The sequence below is a fragment of the Melozone crissalis genome, unplaced genomic scaffold, assembly GCF_028551555.1.
Source record: "Melozone crissalis strain CALT ecotype California unplaced genomic scaffold, PUWL_Pcris_2 ptg000019l_1, whole genome shotgun sequence".
In the NCBI taxonomy this organism is placed as follows: Eukaryota; Metazoa; Chordata; class Aves; order Passeriformes; family Passerellidae; genus Melozone; species Melozone crissalis.
In genome coordinates this window covers 21650253-21675068 of record NW_026535797.1, presented here as the reverse complement: position 1 = coordinate 21675068, position 24816 = coordinate 21650253, and the positions used below count along the sequence as shown (strand labels likewise).

The window sequence follows — 24816 nt, the reverse complement described above, 5'->3', positions numbered from 1 at the left end:
GCGAGCTGTATTTAGAGTCAGCCACCTGCTTGGGAACATCAAGCTGCAGAAAGAGCCTGCTTCAGCAAAACCCTCCCTGTGCATTCCACAGCAGCGGCTGCCAGCAGGCCCTCCCTGCTCTGCCTGACTTTGCATGAGGCCTCCAAAGGGGTCAGCACCTGAAGACAGACCCTGTCAGCCCAGGAGTGTCTGAGCCTGGCACTCCCTCTGCCCAGGAACTGCCAGATATTTTGGACAGCTGCAAAGTGGAATTAAATCACGTGGGTGAAGAGTGGCCTAATCTCTACATAGGCAATATGTAAGTGTTATTTGAGGCTGAGCTGTTCTGAAGGGCTGGGGAATACAGTGCTCATTAACATATGCTGTCCAACTTTATATAATTAGCATTGGTAAACTTCATTGCCTTAAAATAGACAAGATTAGCACAGAAGAAAGCAAAAGGACTATCCATTAAAGAAAGAACCTACTGCACAGAAAAACAATTTAAAAGAGAATTTGACTCTTTTTATTGCTTTGTATTAATTTATAATTGTGTAACATATGGATTTTATAAATGCTACAGCATTTACCATACAAAGCACAAGACAGGCTCACGGTCCTAAGCAGCCTTAAAATTGAACAATTGGTTTTTACCTTTTTTGGTGTAATTTTAACTAGAATGTAAATTTTCACATTAAAAAGTATTCTGATTTTGGCTGTTTATATGACAACTTGATTTGCAGTTGAAATTTTGACAAATCTGTGGATATTCTGAATGCCAGCAGACTTCACTATTTCTGAAAACTGTGCAGATGGGTGTTTCACTCTGAGGATAGAGAAAGCATGCAGTCATCTGTACTCAACAGGCCTAGTGCCCAGTGTTATGCCAAAACAAGGGGTTTTTCACCATCATCAGGTTGCAAACTTGTTGAAATATCTAGAAATTACAATAATTCCTACAGGAGAGAAACAGTGGATACTAAAAACCCTGCTGATTGCCCACTGATTACAGCTAAAGTGGCCATTCTTTTAGCCATGAAAGAGCAAAGCCAAAAAATGAGCTAGGTGACACGGGGGGAATAATCTGCATTTACAAAACTTGGTTTTACAGATGGCTACCTGCTTCCCGATGTGCCTGGCTGGAGCGTGGCAGCCGGCAGGTGGCCCTGTGCCCTGCGGCTGGGGACAGCCAGCAGCTCGGGGCCCGGGCAGAAGCCACAACCATGGGCAGCGGTTTGCTGAACTCCTGCCTTGGCCAGGAGAGTGCCAAACCGACCCTTGCCTTTCCGGTTAAACCTTGTAACTACACTTGGAAATTAACTCTTTTACTTCTTAGAACCATGTGCAGAAACAGGGATTTGTAGAATTGAGCCTGACTGGCAGTACAGGCAAAGATTTAAGACAAACATCACTGAAATGGTGTTCTCTTAACAGCAACATTTGATTTTAGACAGCCTTTTATGTGCAGTCTCAAGACCTCCTTTAAATGCCTGTGAATATACATGTTCCAAACTATGCTCGAATGTTTCTTTCAATAACATTCTGTCTTGTAGGGGGAAAGAAATGGTAGAGAATATAATGAAAAAATATGTAGATAACAACAGTGTGTATGTGTAGTAAGGAAAAGATGAGCTTTGAGAACATTCAGCAAACAGAAATAAAAATGTAAACAGGTTTCTTTGTTAATGGAACAGCTGATCACTAATATCAGCTTAAATACAAGTTACAGACTCCAAACAGTGAAACTGGAAGTTGATCAAGCACTACAGATGGAATTTTCTTCATTGTGCCAACATCAATAAAACAAATAGGAACAACACCTGAGAATGAGGTTTCATGGGCCCTTCATGAGATAGGAATGGAGAGAGTATGTGCATTTAGGGCCCAACCCAGTACTCAGTGAAGTTAATAAACAATGGATGTTTCTGTTACTGAGCAAACCCATGCCAGCATCAGGACTTGTGCCAGAGCTAAAATAACCCAGAGCAGTACCATACACTGTCACTTCTTGTTTCTGTGGAACCATTTATGTGCAGTTTCTGAGCAGCTACTTGGAAATCAAAGATCAATCTAGAATTAATGCTGTATTTTATAAGAAATATTTCTCCATATGCCTTTATCAGAAATCTGATGTTCAGCATCTTTAAACAAGTTAAATATATCATAAAATAAAGTAAGGATGGCTGACTTAACATGATGACTTTCATCCTGGAGGACTTTGAAGTTGTCAACAAACTGATTGTTAAATATTTGTCTGGCTATCAGCCATTGCTGATATACAAGGCCAAGGCCAAGACCCTTTGGGTTTAAAGGTACAATGTTTTCTGAAGTTCTATATAAGCAGCTGAGGGCACAATATGTAAAATATCCTGCAGAAGTCAAACTTTTTGCTGATCTTAAGCAGGTAGGTTTATTAACTGGAGTTTAACAGGATCAGCAAAGCTAATATCACTTCAGCAAAGAAACATTGTACAGTTAGAAGCTATGCTAAAACCTTAGTGTGTTCAACATACATATTTCAAGTCCAGTTATAGAGCTACCTCCTGAGGTGAATTTGTGTAGGTTATTTGGACTAGCAGTCCTCAATGAGACTGTGGCCAACTGAAGTCAGTAAAACTTGTTAAACTTACTTCTTTTCAGAAGTGAAATAACTTGGAATTCTGCATTTCCAGATATGAGTATATACAGAAATTGCAACCTTGTATCATTCTTCTACTACTTTACTTTTTCTTACACTTCTCAAAGGGGAAAAATGTCTCAGAGTGTGGTGGACACTGGGCTCTACAGACAGGAATACATTACAAGGCAACAAGATAACCCGAGCTACTTGTTATCATGAGCTTTCATAGTGGACACAATCGACTTTGACCTTGTTGCACATTTCTGTACATTCTGTGTGCATTAACAAGGGCAAATGGCGAATCCCTATCCCAAAGGTAAACTGCTGCTCTTACACAGCACTCGCATTAAGCAATCACAAATTACTTTAGCAGCATTAACTAAATGTCACTCAACCACTCAGGTAAGCCTAATTATCCACTTACAGACATTGTCTTCATTGGCACGTGGGAAAACAGCAGGATCCAGAGAGATTAGGAGTGACCAACAAAACCATATCCACACCAGTGGCAAGGATTACACATGGAGACTAGTAATCATCACAATGTATCTTCTGTCACAGGAGAGAAAAAAGAAAAGCAATTATAAAAGGGAAAACAGTTTTGAGCTCTCAGTCAGAAATCACAAATTTTTTTTTCAGTTTTTCTGTATTGATTTGTCAGAATGCACAACAAAAATAACTAAAAATAGTTACTTTCTCATTTGAGAAATAGCCAAAAGCTGCAAAGAGCTATTGCAGAGACATGCCAGTTGGCCATTTACAAAGCCTCATGCCATGTGTTTTCCTCTGTTTCTAGACTCAGATCTCTAGTAACAAAAAGCAGTTCTTGATTTATGAAAGGGCTGTATGTAATACCCTGGAGGCTACTTTATCTCAGCTGCTGTAAATTGGATCTCTCAGAGATGAGATGAGATGCGAGTGAGGCAGAAGTACAAACTTAGGCAATCTGTGACCATAGCACTGTTCTGTGCAGCCTGGAACAGCACTATGTGTATTCCTTTGTGTTCTGAAAGGAAAAATTTTTATTTGCTGTATTCTTAGAAAAAGCAGATCTGCTTCCTTTATGCTGGCTTACCTTATGCTATTCTGCCACTTTCCTCTAGGCAATGCTGTCCAAAGAGTTACCCAGTCATGTGCAATTCCATCAAGTTGCAGGGTTTACATACTGAACTCAGATACAGTATGCACCTACGTAAACTCTAAACTCATGAAATTAAAAGAACACAAAGCAACAAAGAGAAATGTCAGACAAACAATCTGAATATGAGATAAAGATGAAAGGAACATTTTACCTAAAGCTTTAACATCAAATCTATTTTTCCTCTCTGTTTAGGGTATAGAATGTTTCTGAATTTTGCATGCTCATTTCATTCCTCAATCTGTTTGTCAAGTGAGGGCAGCAAATGTGCTAGGTACTCCTCTGGGATACATTCCTTATTTGCTGTCCATTCTGCTCATTAAAACTCTCAAAACTGAACTCCAAGAGAAAATAGGCCCCTGTTTAAAATTAAAGCTCTTAAGTATATCCCTGGACACAAAAAGATGCTAACCTGTTTTGCTGATTTGGACCAGCAGATGAAAAGGGGAAAATATTGCCCAACCCGTACAAGTCACCCAGATGGGAGACAGTTTTCTACACTGGTGACAATAGATGCTCAATGTCTGAGGACTTTCCAGAGGTAACTTCTTCCTGCCATGCCCTCTGCCCAGCTCTGTCCCAGCTTTATAGACCTGAGAATTATTGCAAATACAAAAAATTTTCAGCCATAAATTAGACATTTCTCACATGCTCAAAATTTCCCATTCCCACCAAAATTCTTATTACTTGAACATTGCTGTGCCTTTAGCACTAGTGAACATGGAAAGAGACAAGTTATTTAATTTTAATGGAATATTTCATAAATGAACTGCTCTTTAAAGCCTATTCTGCTGGCTCAGAAGGCAGATTTCTCCCAGTACCCTGTCTTATGTCAATGTCTTGCCAAGGAGAGGGGACTGTAAAGAAAAAATTGAAACTTTTTTAACTGTTGAAATGACTACCTAAATTGGCATGCTAAGATAGACCACCCCAGGGTAGTTCTCATCTTAGAGCATTTGTTTGGAAAATAAATTGTAGTTTTACACTGAAGTCCTAAATATGCAGAGGTAAAATACCTGGGGAAAGTTGCTGGTGGCAATTCAGCATCTCAGCAGAATTGCCACCAGAGTTCTCTTGCCACATGCATGCATTTCTGGAGAAGGTAATGCAGTGCTGCATCAGAACACCAAAGCTGGGGCCACACCAGCCCTTGTGGACAATCCCGCCCCAAGCCAGCAATGTAACCCAGGGGTGAGTTTGCCCTCCTGTTTCCAAAAGGAGACGTGTGCCAAGGACAGTATGGCCTAAGAGGCACGCACTGCTGGCAGGCTCTCAAGTGTCAAAATAGAGCCAGCACTGCCGGCCGCACAGATCCTGCGCTTCACAGCCACACACAGACAAGGAAAACAATCTAGTTGTTGGGTGGAAAAAGCAGCTTCCCAGGATTGCTCTGACCATGGTGTGATGGTGATCAATCCACATTGGCAAGTACCACCTTTCCACGTGTGTTTCACCTCCTGCAGGCAGCCTGCGGAGAGCAGCCCGGGCAGGCTGATGCATGCTTGTTATTGCCCGCGTAAATATCTCTGCCTTGTGCTATTGTGGCACAAAGCAGCTGGACCATTTGAAAATCATTTAAAAAGCACTATAAAATTAGGGCTCCGGTGCTCTTATTTTATGGCTTTCACGAGCAGCCATTGCCTAGAGAGAAATTATCCTCTTTATTTTCAAGGCTAAAGGTTCTTTTAACATTCATCAAAATCAAAGTGCACCCTTGGTAACACATAGAGCTGTTACTTATTTAGTACTGACTCTACTTTCTGCATAATATCACATTTGAGATCTCAGTTCTTCATATACAATTAATTTCATTGTGTCTGCTGTTGTTTTCACCAAGTGAATTTGCACAGTTTCAAGAGAGGCTGGATGATGCCCTGAAACATATTCTTTTCATAATTTTTTTTTTAATAGTTAGAACAACAGCCTGGAGTGTTTTTGTTTCTGAACTTTCTATAAAAATGTCCAATTACCTTTAAGCAATGGATTTGCACTGACCAATTAATCACTGTAAGTGAAAAATTTTCAAGGGCAGAAATAATAATTAGGTGCCTAACCTGATAGACTCACTTTAAAACATCTCTTCCCTGTGTATATTAAAACCCTGTCTTTAATAATTTAATTTTTTTTCCATTCTTATTTTCACAGACGGTTTCTTTACCAAACTGAAGAAAACGGTGAGTGAACCAAAGCAGCATGAAAAAATGCAAACAGTACAAAAAGAAAACCATTTTTTTAGGAAAAAAACCCCACAGCTGTATCAACCATACTTACAGCTCATCTCTGAAGGGCTTAGGAAGAGACACTGCATGAAAGCATCCATTGGCCAAAGAGGTGGCAAGTGGGAATGGTAAGGCCCTGCACATGCTCTGTGCTGCAGCTCAAGAGAACCACTGTGTACCCTCTGTTGTTTAACCTGCCTTACATATCTGAAAGAGACTGGTCACCTTATTATCCAGACATCAAATACAGACTGAAGATAAACATTTACAAAGTCATAACCTTAGCTCTGTTCTCATGGTTCCCTCTTTGGCCAGGATTTTGTCTCTATGTTCTCTGGGGACAGCAGGCTCATTCCTGTGAAAAAGGCAGCACTCTTTCAGATCGCTGCAAGGGGCGTGGTTGGTGCTGATAGATCCTGCTGTGAAAGCATGTGCAGCCACACAGAGCAGCTGTAAAGCCAAGATGCACCATCCTGCCTGCAGGGGATGTAACCAGGCAGAAGGCAAGGCTGCCTGTGTGCAAGGGGAGCTCCATCACCATACCAGCACCTCTGAGAGCAGAGGGAGTTTGAGTTTTTAATGACAGAGATTTTGCCTGTCATCAGCCAGTCTGTGATCCATCAAGGGAGTGGTTAATCTAATAGAGGGATGGGATGAAGTTACTTGGTAATCACTATTGCTTCTGACCCTAGAAAGGCAGAAAATGGGACAGGCATGACAGACATCTTTATGGAAGAAGGAGGTGGGACAGACATTAAGTCAGGATAAGAAAAGCACCTCAGCTCTGTGACACATTTTTCTGTTCCAACAGTCAGCAGCCACCTTCCTGTGCCTGACAGTCTCAGAAATAGAGAGAAGGGCCCAATTAAGCTCACATAGCTATGGGCCCCTGCATTTCGGAACAGATTAGATTTTTGGGTTAAGACTGACCCATCCAATCTCAGCCCTTGCTTGTGGCAATAGTGAAAAGTTGCAGGAGAAGAGCAGAGGTCAGTGTAGCCTCTCAAGACCTGATCCAGCACCATGAGTGAGATGATGTCACCTGTGCAGGGGGTTCCTCCCTTTGGAGCTGACATGTACATGTGTTTGCTCCTTCTCAGGCATATACACCTTGCTCAACAGAACAAAAATAAAAAACTCAGACAGAGTTTTTACCTGGTAGAATAGAATTGAAAATCCCTTAACCCATTAGAATAGAAATAGAAAATCCCTTCTACCCAGTGATTTCAAATTCCTGGACAGCCCTTACTTTGTGGATAAACTACCTGTGGTGAATGGTTTCTCAGTATTGTTTTCTCTATAAAAGATAGCAAATTGACACTTGCAGTCAATGCTTTAGTGCTGAAAGGGGAGAATTTTCCTTTAAAGCACTGAAGGGGAGCAGGTGTCTAGAGAGTGTTTTTTTCTCCATACACACATATCTCCTAACACCTCCATCTCTAAAGTCTTGCTCACCTCCCATCCAGAGCAGGATTAAGCATGCCCTGGTGCTGTTTTGACCCAGATGATAGTTGCTGAAAGCCTGGCAAAAGGACTCAGGTTGTAGGATGTCCTGCATGAGCTAAATTCAAAGTAATTTTGTGCTCAGTTTAAGCTAATAATTTCAAGGAAGGCTTAATTTACCTTTAAATAGCAGGTGGGACCCCATAACTCAGAGGTGGGCAGCCAAAGGGCAAAAGAAGGCTCCTGGATTCTGGTAGTGTTCTTGTGGTGTTGCCAGCAGCTGCAGACCTTCCATCATTTGTTTTCCTCACAAAATGAAGCTGCTAACTGCAGAATCAAGCTGAGACCAAAGTAATTTTACGAAAAGAAGCAATACAAGAAAGAATATCTTAAAAATCCAAGTAGGATCAGAATCTGGAAAGGTGTGAAGGTATTAGGATCTGTTTTAGCATCATGTCATGGGACAAGGGTGTTCCTGCCCAGGTGATGGGCACCTGTATTATCAGTTCTTTTTCCATCATCATCTCAGCAGTTGAAAGTTGCTGTAAGCATTTTGCTTTTGCTTCTTCACTCTTGCTGCCTTGTCATTCTCCTCCATGTTGTCACTGTGAAATGAACCTTGGTTCATAATGACAAATGTATTGCCAGCCTGGGAGGCAGATTCTGGATGTTTGGTGCCCATTTTGTAGAATTCAGTATTTAGTAATGAGTAGTGTAGACACAGCATTCATAAGACAAGTGGGAAGGGCCAATTCAGGTTGGGCCTGAAGGACTGGCTCTCCATCAGGCCAGAGCAGAGTCTAGAGAAAGCCAGCATAAGAAACAGGACATCTGTGTATCCTCCAGCTTTTGGCTTTCAACAGATTGGTTATTTCTTAAACCTCTTGATACTTGTAATTATTACAGGCTGAATAGAAGAACTGGTCCTAGCACAAAAGTTCCTAATTTACCTTATGCCCCCAACAAGCCCCTTTCCTCCATCATTCCAAGGAGAGATGAAGGTTGTGGGGGAAAAAAAAGAAAAGAAGGAATGAAGGCTGGGTGAGAAAAAAGGGTGAAAGGATAGCTGAGGAGCAGGCTGGATGGGTGAGGAGGAAGGCTGGGTGGGCAAGGAGGAAGGCTGGGTGGGCGAGAAGCAAGCTGGTGCTGGATGAGCCTCTGGGGAGGCCACTGCCACAGGGCAGCACAGCTGCCATGACCCCATGAGCTTTGTCCCCTCACCAGACAAACTGCAAGGGCACTGCTGAACGTCCTCCATGTCTCGGTGAGGGAGGGCCAGGCCGGTGAGGCCAGGCCAGGCCAGGCCATGCAGGGAGCAGCAGCATGGCAGGGCCAGGACCAGGACCAGGGCCGGGGCCCACCAGGCCTACACAGTGCTGCCTTGCACAATTAACTTCTACCAGTTCACGAGCTCCAGGTGAACAATAATCTTTGTGAGTTTTCCACAGCTTTCTTTTATCTGTCAGAAGAATGGAGGGGAACCACCACACTGGCTGCTGAGGAGGAATGCCTCTGGGTAACTCCAAACCCCCAGCCAGTCTGGTTGTACTTTCCAAACCAATTTCTGTTCTTGTAGAAGGTTTATTTCCCTTAAGAAAAGTATTTGAAGTGAAAGCAGCTGGGGAGAGAGCATGAACAGCACAGCCTCCTCCCTTCCAGCCCTCTTCCAAAGCCCCAGCAGCTCCTGTGACACCCATACCGACATTAAGTAAGTCAGGATAAGAAAAGCTCCTCACCCATTGCGTTGAAGGGTCAGTTTTCCCAGGAGAACAGGCAAGAGGGACACGGATTTGACCCCAGTGCCCAGCCCAGCAACCCAGTGCCACAGCCTGTTAGCACCCAGGCATGCCCTCCTGCCCAGCTGCTGTCCCTCGTGTCTCCCACTGTTCCCAAAAGCCAGAGCAGTGTCCTCTAGCTGGGCTCTTTTCCTACTATGGCTGGAGGAACAGGAAATGGGAAGAGAACCGTATTTGGAAGAAGACAGTACAAAAGACTAAAGTGATCACCCTGCTTTTTACTTTAGGTGAGTGCATTATGTCTTGGAACTGGTTTGTACAACAGATTTTGCCAGCAGGACAAAACCAGGCCAAACTGAACAGTGTACAGGAAAAAATGAGCACTGCCACAGGCTTTTCTTATACACAGAACCTACATAGGAAAGGATATGGTGTAGATCTTTTGATGTATACACCCAGGTCAATACCAACCTAATTAATTCCATACATTTCACATTTTTCTTCCATCCAACGTGCAGTTTCTTGCAAGTGCTCCCTTTAAATGCCAGTCAGGAGTGTATTCCGTTCTGCGAGGCCCATCTCTGTGTATTTTTAAATCTCCCAACATTGTTTTTTCCTGCCATCTTGTGGCAGCAGGAAAAATCACAGCGTTTCACAGGCCGCAGCGCTGCCCACTGGCCTAAGAAAAGGGTTGTCAGTATAACAGTCTAATCTAGAATTAGATTAGTTGGCATCACTGCAAAAAAATACAGCTCCTCTTGCATATTTGAAAGCTTGACTAATTTTTCCAGCTCCACTAGTTGATCTTGTAGCAGGGTTTCTTTGGTTATCCCAGAGCAAAGTGTCTGTTTTGTAGACCTTTGTGTTTTCTGCTGCCTATAGAAGCAAAGGAGAGTTGCATAACAGGTGAGACTTAATTATGTTATGACAAGACTTCATCAAGTGAACCCTAAATATTTTGAAAAGGCTTCTTTTGCCAGTGTTGCTCTCAGGTCTTCATAGCTCCTTAACAAAGCCATCTTTGTTTCCTATCAAACCATAGGAAAATCTTGTCTGATAGGCATGTAAAGCTTTTCCTTTTACTGCAACCAGTATTGCTGTCTGGTCTCTCAATGTAAACACCACAAAACCTGCCCAAACATCCTGCATTATTTCCTTAATTCTAAACCAAAACATTTTCATTTTTTGTTAAAAATGCATGTAAGATTTATATAAGACTGAATCTAGGTTCCTGGGTTTTTCCCCTGTTTTCCTGCAATTGCACAGAGGATTTTTGAAAATGAATACTTGTGATCTCAACTGTCCTGCCACAATAGCTCTTCCCAGACAGATGAGGTAAAAATATGAAAATTATATATGATATTTTTTAAAAATTCAAAAATAAAAAAATGCCAGAATTTTCCTTTAAATAAATGCAAAATTCAGGGTCAGTAAAAAAAACTAGTCACTACTTACTAAGGAAATTTCCAGTCTGCAAAGAGAGTGTTAATAAAAGCTGTTCAAAGCTTTGTTCATTTTCACTAGCACCCGCAAAAATGACTGCTTGGATTGCAGGCTCAGGAGAGAAAGGATGTCAGTGCTATTTATAGCTCACAGGTGACTCCCATTGCCATTGTACCTGAGAATGTCGCAGTCCTTAGTGCATTCCTGCTCCCAGCAGCTTCCTCAGGCAAGGGACAGCCTTCCCAAGGCTGTGCTGGAGGCACAGAGGTTTGCTTTGGGAAAATGGACCGTTCTGTTTGCGGGGTGTTCCCAAAGTGTCTGCAGTAAACCGCCTGCAGCAGGCACAGCCTCCAGCAAGGACAAGCTCCTTCCTTCTAGTTCTGCTCAGCTCTCCCTCTTGGGAGCCCTGAGGCTGCTGCTTTGCTGGAGGCTCTTCTCCCCTCCATCTCCTACCTGCCAGCCTTGCCATCCACCTACATTCCACACCTAGGGCGTGAAACACAATCAGAAAAACAACAGCATAAACCCTGGCTGGATATAGTGAAACCTAGCAATAAAATGAAAACACTCTCCAAAAATTTGCTGGGACAAAACAAGCCTTGCTTCTGCCCTGCCTGACCAACTGCAAGGCTTGCATAGCTTCAGTCTCAGGAGTGGGGCAGCACCGTGCTGCCTGCTTCTCACTGAGGTATTGCAGCAGGGCCAGGCAGGGAAACTCCTTCCCAGTGACCCTGGGCCTGGGAGCTTCAGGGAGCAGAGCACATCCCCACTGCCCTCAGCCTTCATCCCTCACAGCCTGGAGAGGCAGCTGCACACCCTGCTTTGCCCACAGCCCCTGTGAGGCAGCTCCAACTTCACTCTGATTTACCTGGTTTACCCTGGTACCAGGGAGGTGCAACAGAAAAACCACTCACTTGTATTTCTTCAAATTTAAGATAAGAAATGAGGAGCATATACTCATTAGACACATAATCAAAAGCAGCAAGAGACAGGAAATCCCAGTTCTGTGTCTTAATGTCTCCTTTTAGTTATTGTCATGTGCTCATCAGTGGTCAAATCCTTTGTGACATACAATCAGTCTTCTTAAAAGACGACAATCAAAATCAAATAATGTTTTTAAAGTCAGCACTTGAAAAAAAAAAATCAAAAGAAAAAACATTCCCCTCTGCCCCAACAGAGCTGAATGTCACTGGAAAGCTCTATGATATGCCTGAAAAACTCAAGTGCCAAAATAGATCTACTGCAGAGTTTTGAAGTTTGCTCTTGATTCCATAGCAAAGAATTTGTACAGCTTTGTCAGCCTTAGAAAAAGGTGCCTTTTTTGTATGTACCCTTTCAAGAAAGGCAAAGCAAGGAGAGCATTTCTCTACTTATGTTAAAAGTGCAGGGAGAGACAGCTCAAAGCTACCCTGCCAAACGACTGAGGAATATCAAAACCCTTTTCTCATGCCTTCAAATATTCTGAAATCTTGCAAACCTGACAGAATTGTCAATTTTGTATTGATAACAGCAGTCATATAAAAATCATTTGAGGAGTGAATCAAGGAGAAGAAAAAAACCTGTTTAATCCAGTCACACAAATCCATACTGCCTGCAGAAGTCAAAGTGCTTTGGAGGCCCTTTTAATAGCAATATATTAACATCCTTGTTTGTCTTTCCTGAAGCTTGCAAGACATTATTTCCCCACATGCCTCTCTCAGCCTGGCCTCTTTGACACCATTTTTATCAGAACTGACCATAACTTACACCTATCGACAGCCTGTGACACCAGTGAAGTCTTGGCACAGCACTGGCTGTGACAGCACTCACTGAACTGTTATCAATATCAAGGTCATTTTGTTTTTCTTGCTCTCACTGCAGCTGCAGCTTCTCTGCCCTCAGGGCATGAGCTGCCCAAGAAAGCTTTCTAAGCTCCTCAGAAGCCACAGCCTCTCTGCTCCATTACTGGTGTTATGTAAGATTAGAGTGAAGTTTCTACTATTAGAAGCAGTTAGCTGCATGGTGATTGTGTGCTCCCCTGACTACAGCATCCAGCGCAGTTATGGCTGCTGGTAGCAGGACTTAAGACTAGACAATTTTAATTCAGGGAGAAGCATTAGCACAGTTGAAATGCATCAAAAAAAATCAGTAGTTTTGGGGGGCTTGAATTCCAAGCTGTACCCTGGACAGAAATGCCACAGAGGAGAAAAAAAGGGGAAAGCATCACCCTAGGCTCGAAGATATCCACAGGCACTCGGAAATTGTGCTAGAAGCCTGTGGAGGGCAGCGCTGTCTTGCTGGGGATGGTTCATTCCATAGCTTAGAGATGCCAGCTGCTAAGGTAATACTTCTTTTTTTATCTCTTTTGAATCTGAAAGCTGCAGATGTAAAAACTGGCGTCATGCCACAGCCATGACCTGTCACTGCCAGCAGGAGCCCCCATTTTTCCAACCAGTGCCTCCATTTTAAGCCATCCTTTCCTGTAGCCTTAGCCACATCCATGGGCAAGTGCTCCTTCCTAGACTGCATGACTCAGATAGGAGGGTAGGGGGAGGTGGGAGGGGGCAACACAAAGGTTCTCCCCTCTTGGAATTACAATTTTGGGAAAATATGTGCAGGTCTATTACATTGCAAAAAAGAGGAAATTCTCTCAAGGAGCACTTCTGTAAGGTAGCACCCCCTTTCCAAAAACTAGCAAGGTGCAGGTGAAGCTCACCCCACTGAGCTCAGCAAGCCTGCCCCTCCCAGGGGCTTGCCCTGTCCAAGGACAACAGTGGCAGTGTGACCTGGGGTGGGGCTGCTGGGAGGCCTCACTGGGGCTCCCTGCCTCACTCAGGGGCTCCTCTGAGCTGGGATGCTTGGGCTCCACCTCCACCTACATGCCTGTGTCTAGCCATGCACCCCCTTGTCTTCCCACTTCACCTGGGATCTGCTTCACCTCCAGAAGATATCCAGAAGGTGCTCTTCTGGATATCCAAACCCTCTCTGAGGCTGATTCCTAGCACCTGCCCTGCCCTGTGATCACTCCCTCTACTGAAATGGCCTTGTGCATTCCTGCTTTCCCCAGGTGGAGGCAGCTCCTGTGGAGCACAGCCCCTGCAGCACCATGGGCAGCCCTACACAGGAACAGGAGGGCTCACAGAGGAAGGAGCCTTTAGCTTTCCAGCCCAGCTCAGACTCCTTGCAAGTAGAAGTTGGTACTTTCCAGCTCAGTTTGGAGAAGTGAGAGGGCCCCATCATAAATACACAAGGCCGGATGTGAATGGAGATGTCAGGAGGGAGATCAAGTGGTGACGAGGTGTGAAGACTCAGATTTTCTCCCACCCTGTAAAACACGGTTGCCAGTGTAGGGTGAGGGGCATCTGCAATCTGAGCTGGGCTGGGCTGAGGGGGAAGTCATGGAGGAGGCTTGGAGGGCTGCTCCTGCTCTTTTCTGACACTGCGGTTAAAGGGCGGGCTGTGTTTTCCAGAGCCCTCCATCTGGCATCTCTCCCAGGTAGTAAATTCTCTTAAATCCTGAACCAAACAGAGCTTTAATTGTACATTCTGCTTTTCTCTTCACTCCAAAATAACGGCAATAGCATTTATATAGTGCTGCATTGAACGTGAACCTGCACAGAGGCTGACGGACCGATTCTGCTTTCCATTATTCAGGGGCACTGCCTCTGGTGAGGCAGATCAGAGTTTGAACACTGAGCTGGAGCAATGAACTTCTACTATTCCCTGCTGTTTGACTGTGGGCAAAATAAAAGGCCATAATATATGATGCAGTCAGCCAAGAAAGCAATATTGCTCTGCCATGTGCACAGTCTACACCAAGACAAGTCCAGGATCTCATTTCTAAATTCCCATAGGTACCTCATTTAAACCATCAGCCATAACCTGCTTCTCATTTTCAATACCACTTGGTATTAGAGCTGCAGTGAACTGCTGGTGAGAGATTCTAATTCCTGCAAACAAGCCCCTGTAGGCTTGCAAGGAAAACAGAGAGTTCCCCTCTTGGTTGCCTGCTAGGTTCCCATCTGGCTGTTTTAACTTTGCTATTGCTTTTAAATGTGCCTGTTTCTGCACACCAAGCTTTCAGCTCTACCTCAAGAGACTCCTGGGCTCTCTTAGCGTCAGATTCTGACCAAAGTGTAGAGACACAGACTGGGTCTTCTTAACAAAAAGGAAGATCATATTTCATGTTACAGTATCTAAAAGATTCATTCCACTAACATGATCATTTCCTTGTGAAACACACTTCTTTCCATCTGGAATTTTCCATCAGGAGGACAAAGAACCATAGTGTTAAACACTACCTGAGAGAAAAGAGCAAGGAGTGTAAAAGAAGAGTGCAGAGATGCTTGCTGAGAGAAAAGAGAAGAAAAAACAGAGTAGATGGCATTTTCAAATGCATCAAGAGGCTGGTTTTTAATTTTTTTCCCTTCCACATGAATTATATTGTGACCCCATGCTTTGGAATTTTGAACCATTTTGTTTGTCAGGGTTTTGATACAGGGAATTTAGGATATTTGGCTGCAGGAGCTTTCTGTATCATGTTATTGTTAGGTAGTGTTTGTGCTATTGTAGTATCCACAGGCCCTGCTGTGCCTGAGGCTCTCAATAATCTCATGTAAGGACTTGTTACTGAAAGACACCTGTCCCCATCTGGGCTATCAGCATAACCACAGGCAGAGCTGTGCCAGCCAGGAAGGTGCTAGCAAAAGGGAAGGAGGAAAGATGATTTGGGTCCAACTAATGTCCTGTCAGACTCCTCTTGGGACTTCAGACATTCATTTAATCTCTCTGCATCTCAGTTCCATCTTGAGGAGACAAGGGAACAACCATGGCAAAATGGCAGGGAGTTACAGAAGTGAAAATTTGGGCTAGGCAAATAGGTGGCTATTCAGTCTGTGTTCATTGTTAGTGAAATAAAACATATTTTTCTCAACCAGGAGCAAGCCATTTCATCTTGTTTAATGTTTTAAAATACTTTATGCAATGCAGGAGAACAAATTGCAAAACAAAGTAACTGAATAGCAAAATGGAAATGGTAATTTTTTTTTTGAAATAGCAAAATTAACTATTTATTATCTGCAATATTTGAGTGTTTGCATTTTTACCCCCAAAACTTTGCTGAGTTTTTTTCCACTAGAATCTTCTAATGCAATGCAAATCTATTAAGTGCTTTAGCCAATTCAAGTCACTAGGGTGTGGGTTTTCTCTTTTCATTTTTTTTTTTCCCCCAGAGATGTTCAATAGAAAAGGGCAATCGTTTCCACCATAGAGAAAGGAAGGAAGAAAAATAAACCAAACCAATAAACCAAAAACCAAACCAAAAAGCTTTGCAGACTGTAGAATTCTAGTGGCTAGACAATACTGGGGAGATAAAAATCTCCACTAGGTTATTGTAGACAAGGTCCTGGCATGACTGAGTCCCTCAGGAGCTGCCCCAGCTGCATGCAGACAGCATGGAGTCACCCACAGCCTTTCCTGGGTGCTCCCTGCAGCCAGGCAATGTCCCCCACGGCCACCTCCAGCCTGGGCTTCCAGGGCAACTTCTGGACCACTGGGGAAACCCAGGCCCCACAGGCCAGACAGGGGTCAAAGCTGGCCCTGGCCATTTGGGCTGTACTCCAGTGCTCCAGGTGGGTGGGAAATGATGCGAAATGACAAGACAGTTTTAAAGCTTGTGTGCTACCTTGTATTCTGTGGATTGCCATTAAAATCTCTGTCCAGCCTCCAAAGTCTCCCATAGGCTGAATTGTTTTGTTTCTGTTGTTTTACTTTTAAGCAGAGAAAAATAGGAAAGAAAGATAGAATGATAAGAAAGAATGATAAGAAAGAGAGATAAGAAAGATGAAAGAAGGAAGGAAAGAAGGAAAGAGAAAAAGCAAGAAAGAGAAAAAAATAGAGAAAGAAAGAGAGAAAGAGAAAGAGAGAGAGAAAGAAAGCAAGAAAGAGAGAAAGCAAGAAAGCAAGCGAGAAAGAGAGAGAAAGAGAGAGAGAAAGAGAGAAAAAGAGAGAGAAAGAGAGAGAAAAAAAAGAAAGAACGAAAGAAAGAAAGAAAGAAAGAAAGAAAGAAAGAAAGAAAGAAAGAAAGAAAGAAAGAAAGAAAGAAGCTAATGAGATGGCTACAGTTTAAAAGAAAAGTAATCCTATCCAACTTGCATGGTTTAGATCTCTGCAGAAAATGTTAGTGGCCTTGTAAGACAGAATTTTTCCCTCTGGTACAGGGATTCCTGCCCTCCTACTGTCACTGTTTCCAACTAGAGCAGCTTCTGGGAGCCACCCAGAAGGAGAAGCTTAGAGAAATGTAATCAGTGGCAGCACTTTTGCTACCTCTGCAGTATCTTAAAGTAGAAGGTGGGGGAAAACCTTCACCAAAGTCCCTGGCCTTCAATTAAAAAATTCATATTGCTTTCCTCATTAGTGCAATCATCTGCTATAGCTATTTCCAGGCTTACCCTGAAGGCCCTGCAGAGCACTCCAATTTCAGGCAGTGCAGCGCAGGCGGGAGCTGTGCTCTTGGGAGGAGCCGTGCTTGTGTTGACACAAGGAGCTCACTTGTCTGACATCAGGCATGTGAATAAAACAATGCTGGTACACCTTTTGGAAAGAGGATTGCTCTATGAAATGGAATTCTGTTGCAAAGCATTTCCCTGGCTGCAAAGGCCAGAGTCATCTGTGAAGTGTCACTAGCACGAAAATGACTCAATTTTGGGAGAACCTCCTCAAAGTCAGGTCTTGAACAGGTGGCCACACAATCTAATTCTCTTTGCTCATCATCTCCATTACTGTAACTAACTGAGAGGCTACAATAGAAGTTTAAAGCAGCAGGGTCTAGGAGAAATGAAAGTTTGGTATCTATCTGCTCCACAACTTCAGCCCTTAAGCATTTGCAGCAACTCAGAGTCAGCCACACTCCTCGAAAGTGAGCCCATGGTCCTATTAATCTCCTGATGTAGAAGCTGTATTATCTTATTCTTGATTTTCTTTAACTGCTTCAGCTTAATGTTCTGTGTCGGTGGAAGTACAAACAGGTCATCATGAAGATGCTGGCAGTAGCTCTTGAGCACAGTGCATGATTTTCATAAGGCAGTAAAACTTGTAGGGCAATGCACACTATCTCTTTCTGTGCTATTCTTCATGCTAATCTGGGCTAGGATTGCACAACATACTCCTTTACCAAAGCTCTTGATCTTATATTATCTGCTCTGAAAAATTCATAGGATTTTATCTCTATATTTCTCTCTACCTCCCTGCAGTTCTTTTCCTCCACCATTAAAAGTAAAACCAGTCTTCTTTTTTCTATGTCTCCCATCATCTTTATTGTGCTTTTCCTATCTTGCTTATTAAGTAGTTACCCTAGGGAGACCTCTTTCTTATTGGAACATACAAAAAGCTATAACTGCACTTAACATTAGTAGGGAGGAGGAGGGAGGAAGGGGCAAAAGAAGCAAATTTAGACTGAGGACTCAGAAATATATCTGTATGCTCAGTAATATGCCTCACATCAACTCCACTTCTTTTTCTGTAAGCAAAAATATATTCTCCCTTGTTTTCTGCTTATTCCCCAAATCAGCTTACACTGTTAAAAATAATGTACATGGACAAAGTTGTTGTTTTAGGAGTAACATCCGTATGGCTGTTGCTGTGTGGCAGGGGAAGACCAGATGACTTGTGAAGGTCCATCTACACTTGTTTTCTAAAATTGCTGAGAAAATAAACCCAAACTTTAGATTTAGGCATTCAGGCATTAGAGTGAAAGCTGATGCCATATCAGCATAAACACCATTTACCCTACTTTGGGAAGAGTTCTAGTGTGCCTTCCACATTGATTATGACTCGAGTAAGAACAAGCAACCAAATAAAGCTCATGAATAGTTTCAGGGGGCAAGAACAGCAATTCAGGATAATGAGATCCAGGCAGGAGAAATGTTTCTAAAGTCTCAGAGGAGGGACTGCTTGGATATCTTGCTCTTGACTGAGCTTTGCTTCCAGCTGAACCATCTGACCTGGGCTTGCTGGGTCTAAATCAGCAAACAGCATTGCAAAAGGGTTGCCCATATTCCACAGCATGATTTGTGAGGGTTCAGAGGTCTGTGATCTCAGAGACCTGTGATGGATTCTCAATAGGACAACAATGCCAGAACTTTTAGCTCTATAATTTCAAAAATACTACTTTTTTCTCACATCCTGGGTAAGTATCCTGCCCCTCAGACAAGAAAAATGGCCCCTCTCTGGAGGGAAGTAGCTGTCACATTATTTATACAAAGTGGAACAGCTCCCAGAGGAGAGATTGAGATAGACAGGCACAAGAATACCAGTATAGCTGATTGTCCAGGGATATTCAACTGAGAGAGAAAAAACTAGTTCAAATCCTCTCAATTTCTCTTTCTATACATACAGACATATACAATATATATATTTTTATAGATGCATGTGAAAATCTTTTCCTATGTATACGTGTATGTATGTGTGTAGGTGTGTTTAAATGCATCACTATAAATGAAATAAAATTGTATGTACACAATGTTTCTATGTGTGTACATATGCACCATACAGATGGTGCTCACATACACATCATAAGATTTTCACTGTGGCTCTAGAAACTTTGTAAGTCAATTAACTGATACATTCAAAACCTTCCAGTTTTAACTAATCAGAATCAAGTGTATACAAATACTCTGGTAGCCCTTTAACAAAAAGAGAAATGTTACCTGTGCCTACAAGGTTCATCCAATCTGCATTCAGGTGGTGCCGATGTTCTTTACCAATAGTGTTACTTGACAAGAAATTAAATCACATTATCTTATGCTGCTCTCTTAGGGGAAAAATTACATGTCTGTAGAGTCCTACCCCTGAGTCAGTCCTGCTCTCTGGATGCTTTTAGCAACACCTGCAGGCCCTGCTGCACACACTAGTTCTAATAATGTAATCCTATTTGGAGGGTAATGAACAGGTCTACTTTCTAGGGAATAGTATTTCTGTATGAAAATTTCCTTTCAATTCATTTCAGAAAACCTGTCTCTGATACAGCCTGAGTGCATGCAAAGGAACAGCAGGATGCTTCGCACCAGAGACTCTTCACCTCTGACTAGGAGCCCTGCCTATGAAACACCATCACTAACAGATCTCCAGCAGCTCCTGTGGCTCAGAGGAGGCTCTGATAATCATGTGGACCAAGTCTGGCCAAATATCTACGTGGGAGATGCGTAAGAACTTATGGTCCTATTGTAAACTGTTATCAGTCCCTGGGAGGAGGAGGAGGAAAGGGCATGGTACTACTGGGGAGCAGCTTTTGGGTCTTCAGGAATGTTTTTGTGATACAGACTTCCAAACTGATGATGTAAAGAGCTTGGATGTCAAGAAACATATAACATGCAAAATGGTGACTTTACTCCTAGCATGTCTGATTTGTTTTTTTATATTTTTTGAGCCACCATGAATTTAGCAGGGTAAAAAATATTTGTATTCTAGACTAAAGTCTTCAAAAACCTATGCCAAATTGATGTCAATTCTGAGATGCCTTATGTGGCCTGGAAATGGTGGCCTCTAAGGCAGCAGACAAGAGGCCAGTAGACCTAACACTCAGATAGGGGTAGCAAGGTTAAAACCCAGAAGGAGGAGTACTCAAATGAATTGTGCAATAGTGATCTTGACATTCCAAATCCAAGCTTTCTTTCCAAGATGATAAAACTGAAAATATCAAACATGAATTTCATGCAAATACCTTATTCTTGTGACCAATAATATTTATTGGTATTTCCTTCCAATTGGATTACTGCAGATTACCTAGATCATTAGCTCATTTTTCCCAGCTCCTCCTCCTCATGAACATATCAGTTAAGGTTCAGAATCCTGTTGAATGCCTATAGTCCTAGTTTATGGTGGGAGGTGGGGTTCACCTAGCTGGTGAACACAATGCATCCACTTCATATCCAAACCAGGAACAAGATGTTGCTGCATCAGTGCAAACTCTCACTCTTGAGACGTGGTACACTACCAATGAGAGATTAAAAATTCCTAAACAAATATTTAAGGAAAATCTTGACCACTTCATACAGTAAGCCATGTTCCCAGGGATTATCTGCTGGGAGGCATTTGCTTAACTAACAGTAACCCAGTGGCAAGTCTGTGCTCCCGCTGTTCTCCACCCCTCCATATGACATTCATGTGCAAAGCACTATGTGCTTCTTGAGATTTGCTCCTCTGTAAGCAGGGTGCAGTTCCTGCATCCTTCCATAGTGGGAGCAGGCACTAACTATAAACCATGCTATTTTTGCAGAATGTTAGGAGCGTTGCCAATGTGCCCTTCATGTCTTTCAACAGGTGGGCTGCTAGGAGCAAAGCTACACTTCAAAGCCTCAAAATTACTCATATCCTTAATGCAGCAGATGGACCATATAACATCGACACGGGAGCCAAATATTATGCAGATCTGCAAATAGAGTACTATGGAATAGAAGCATTTGATGATCCTGCCTTCGATTTAAGTGTCTTCTTCTATGATGCTGCCAATTTCATACGCAAGGCCCTAAACTCTTCAGGAGGTAAGAGAGAAGCAAAGATAAACTTTGAGGGGAAATTTCAACACAAGCCAAATGACTTTTCATTGCAGTAACAGGCACCAACAGAGCTCACAATCAGCATATGGTTCAAGGCAGCACAGACAGAGCCACTGAGCAGAGGATGGAGAAGGGTGCCTATGCCATGTGCTGCAGGGAATGTGGCTGTGCCAGGTCCCCAGGAGCTGCAGAAGACTGCCTGCCTCCAGCCCAGCCTGGTGGAAGGAAGGGCAAGCTCTGAGACTGGAGTGTAGAGGGAAGGGCAGAGGTTATGGCACTGCAGATGCTGCCCCATGGGCCCATCCTGTAAGGATCAGCAGGATCTGTGTGCTCCCACATGTCCCTCCCACCCCTTGTACACTGCCAGGGGCTCCAGCTGGGGATCCTGCCCTGCATGCTGCTCCTGCTCCCTGGCGGAGCAGCGGCACTTCAGTGCTGGCTCAAATGCTTCACACACTCAAGTACTTCACAGAATTGCAGCTTTATTCAGCCTGTCTATTAAGCTAGAGAAGCAGCAGAAGTTAATGAACTAAGTCAAAAACTACGAGCCTGACCTGCAGCCTGCTGAATTTTTGTCAGCAGAGTTTGGATTAGGGCCTAGTTATCATAATTTCCATTTGTTCCAGAGTTTGCTCTGACTCTGACTGGCTGCAGGATCTGCTGCTTTCACTGGAGTGCTTTATTAAATCCTCAGTTATAGCTCACACTGGGCTGCTGAGATACAGTAAATTACAACTCCATTTTTACAGGCAGACTATCCCACAGAGTTTGTGGGACTTGCCAGTGATCACAGTCAGGGCTGGGCCAAAGTTTTCTGCCAAAACATTTTTTTTTCCACAGAAAACTATACTAACAAGTTTAGTCACAGAAAGCTTCTCCTTCCACAGAAAATTTCAACTATTTCACTCTTAGGCCTAAATTAGATGCAGGAGGTTAGTATGAAATACCAGCTTGCCTGAGAGGTGATCTTCCTGAAAGCATGAAGATCCATTAATTGTCACCATTGTTTTCTTTACTTGTTTCTACTGATTTTTTTCTCCTCTCTTTGTCTTATCCACTTTAGAAATGATAAAGCACACTCACCTTGCTGTGCCTTTTTGTTTGTGCAGGTAAGGTGTTCGTTCATTGTGCCATGGGAGTGAGCCGCTCAGCAACTTTAGTGCTTGCCTTTCTCATGATCCATGAAAACATGACACTCGTGGGTGCCCTGAAGACAGTGAGCACTCACAGAAACATCTGCCCAAATATGGGGTTCCTCAGCCAGCTCCGGGACTTGGACATTAAACTGAATGAAGAGAGGAAAAAAACCAAAGCATCTGCCACCACAGGCCCATAAGAGAATATTGCTGAAAGAAAGAGGACAAAATCCTGCCTGCATCTCCTCTAGACGAACTGCATTTATAAATTTAGGACACAAGTTTATGGGACACCAGGACGCATGCTATTAATAAAAGTAGATTTTGCTTGATCTTTCCATTTTGCAAAGCCTTCCTAGATTTATATTTATGATTGGTTGTATACTCTATCCTTCACTCTCCACCTTAAAACATTGCAGTCTGCTAGCTTAAAAGAAAAAAAAAAAAAGAAAAAGAAAGAAAAAAGAGAAAGAGATCAGGTTCCACTTCAGAAATAGCTGTGTTTCAGCAACTAGTGGAGCTCATATCACTTTATGAAGTGTTAGGCTATTTGAGGTGAAAGATGCCATATTATTTATGCTACAGTAATGCTTAGAAGTTTTCTTATGAACCTGCCCCCCACCCCTTCACTCCCTGTATCTCAGAGGGTTTGTATTTTGAGACTTGAATCTGGCACTGGTTAGCTCTTGCTTTTACAATTGGTGGAGCTCCTGAGTTGGGGTAAGAGGCTGTTTAAAGGCAGAGCAGCTGGGAAACAACGTAAGCCACTCTAAGAAATTATTCCAGGTATCTCTACAGGCCTTTCCTTTTGGCTGTTCATTAGAGCTTTTTTCCTCCATGTAAATACATTTCCTTGAGGGGGCATTCAAATATTGTTCATCTTACATACTAAAAATCATCCAGGATATGCTGCAGAAAATGCTTCTAAAGAAGAAGGTGGGTTACCAGCTAAGGCTGGTGCAGGAAAATATTTGACAAAGTTCAATATATCCCAAATTTGTCTGGCAGTTCAAAATTACAAAACTTGGGATTTTCTTTCTCAAAAATAAAAGGTTATTAACACTGCAACATCATATTCTGTGGCAGTTGCTTTTGTGAGGTGGACTGAAGTGAAAACTGAAGACACACAGGAATGGCAAGGGAGGTGTTGACAGGCATCAGGCTTTCATCTTTGTGTCTCTGGGCCACCATAAGAGCACTCAATAGCTACTGTCATCTGATGGATCAGTGCTGCCTGGAAACTATGTGAAGCACATCTGGCTTTTGGTTCCCAGCGGACAAGCATTTGCAGCACAAAGCCAGCTCCAAAGCCAGCTGGGGATGGCAGTTTGTATTCCTAGTACCAAACTCAGGAATGCAGAGGCTTGAAAACAACCCCATTATGTGAGCTGGCTACTCAAAAACAGCACAGCAGCAAGGGAAAACATTCCTTGACATTTCCAGCATTGTCTACAAGGCTAATTTCTGCCTTCAGGAAAAACAACTCAGCACCTTTTATAATGCTCTTAGGTGATACCTACATCTTCTCTGTAGGCCAGACTAGAGGAGTCAGAGCACAAAGCAGAGTATTTGGCACTGAGGATCTGACCATCATACCAAGGATGTCTCAGGGGACTTTACTTTGGACTAACCCTGTAGATTGGACATCCCTGAGCAGCAGTAGAGCAGCACGGGAACATTTCTTTGCTTTAGTTCCTGCATAAGGAAACCACCTCATAAGCTCTAGGGCTGCTCTACAAAGGCAACAAACCCTCAGAAAGTAGGAATAGCCAAATTAAAAGTATGCTCCAGACCCAAATCAAAATTTAATACGAATGTTTCCGTTACCAATTAAATCTCATAAAGTGATTCAAACGTAGAGAACAAGTCAGGAAAAACCCCCAGTGTATATGTCTATAGAGATGCCTCCAGCCTCAAGCAGAATTATATTTTCTTATCCTTTCCCCTTCTCAGAAGCAGGAATCAACCAGCCATTTTCGGGATGGAGCAAAGGGCAGAGCTCAGGAGTCAGTGAGGATATACTAAAACAGGGGCATATTAAACACATTTCACAGGATACAAACTTACCGTGCTTTTAAAACACTGACTGGAACAACTGGAAATCTGGAGCTTACTCTGATGGTAAAAATACTGTAAACACAGCAAAGTAACAGACAGAATGCAACTTCTCAGGCGGCATTGCCTTGCGGGTGGTTTTTCTCCCAAAGGTATGCTCCGCATCCAATCCCATATCATCCCACATCCCATCCCGCATCCCACTCCCCATCCCATCCCATATCATCCCACATCCCATCCCGCATCCCTCTCCACATCCCATCCCATATCATCCCACATCCCATCCCGCATCCCTCTCCACATCCCATCCCATATCATCCCACATCCCATCCCGCATCCCTCTCCACATCCCATCCCATATCATCCCAATCCCATCCCGCATCCCTCTCCACATCGCATCCCCTCCGCGCCCGCGGCTCCGGCTGCCGCCGCCAGGTGGCGCGGTCGGCCCGGCGCGCCCCCGGCCGGTGGGGATTGTGCCGGGAGGGTCCCGGAGGGGCCGCGCCGAGCGGCGG

General features: G+C 43.3%; 1 protein-coding gene across 1 annotated transcript; it reads left to right on the top strand.

Moving 5' to 3' along the window:
- On the top strand, positions 1–22539 carry LOC128937339 (dual specificity protein phosphatase 13-like). The gene is made up of 5 exons (XM_054276972.1): positions 1–298; positions 5883–5911; positions 19562–19757; positions 20875–21095; positions 22220–22539. Exons 3-5 carry the CDS (start codon positions 19591–19593, stop codon positions 22444–22446), a joined length of 615 nt encoding a protein of 204 aa, XP_054132947.1. The 5' UTR covers positions 1–298; positions 5883–5911; positions 19562–19590; the 3' UTR covers positions 22447–22539.
- Positions 22540–24816: the final 2277 nt, after the last annotated feature.

Bases quoted from the DNA above. Each gene is read 5' to 3' on its own strand.
- LOC128937339 (XM_054276972.1), top strand. From the start codon at position 19,591: ATGCAAAGGAACAGCAGGATGCTTCGCACCAGAGACTCTTCACCTCTG. The intron at 19,758-20,874 runs GTAAGAACTTAT...GTCTTTCAACAG, and splicing joins AATATCTACGTGGGAGATGC to GTGGGCTGCTAGGAGCAAAG. The intron at 21,096-22,219 runs GTAAGAGAGAAG...TTGTTTGTGCAG, and splicing joins GGCCCTAAACTCTTCAGGAG to GTAAGGTGTTCGTTCATTGT.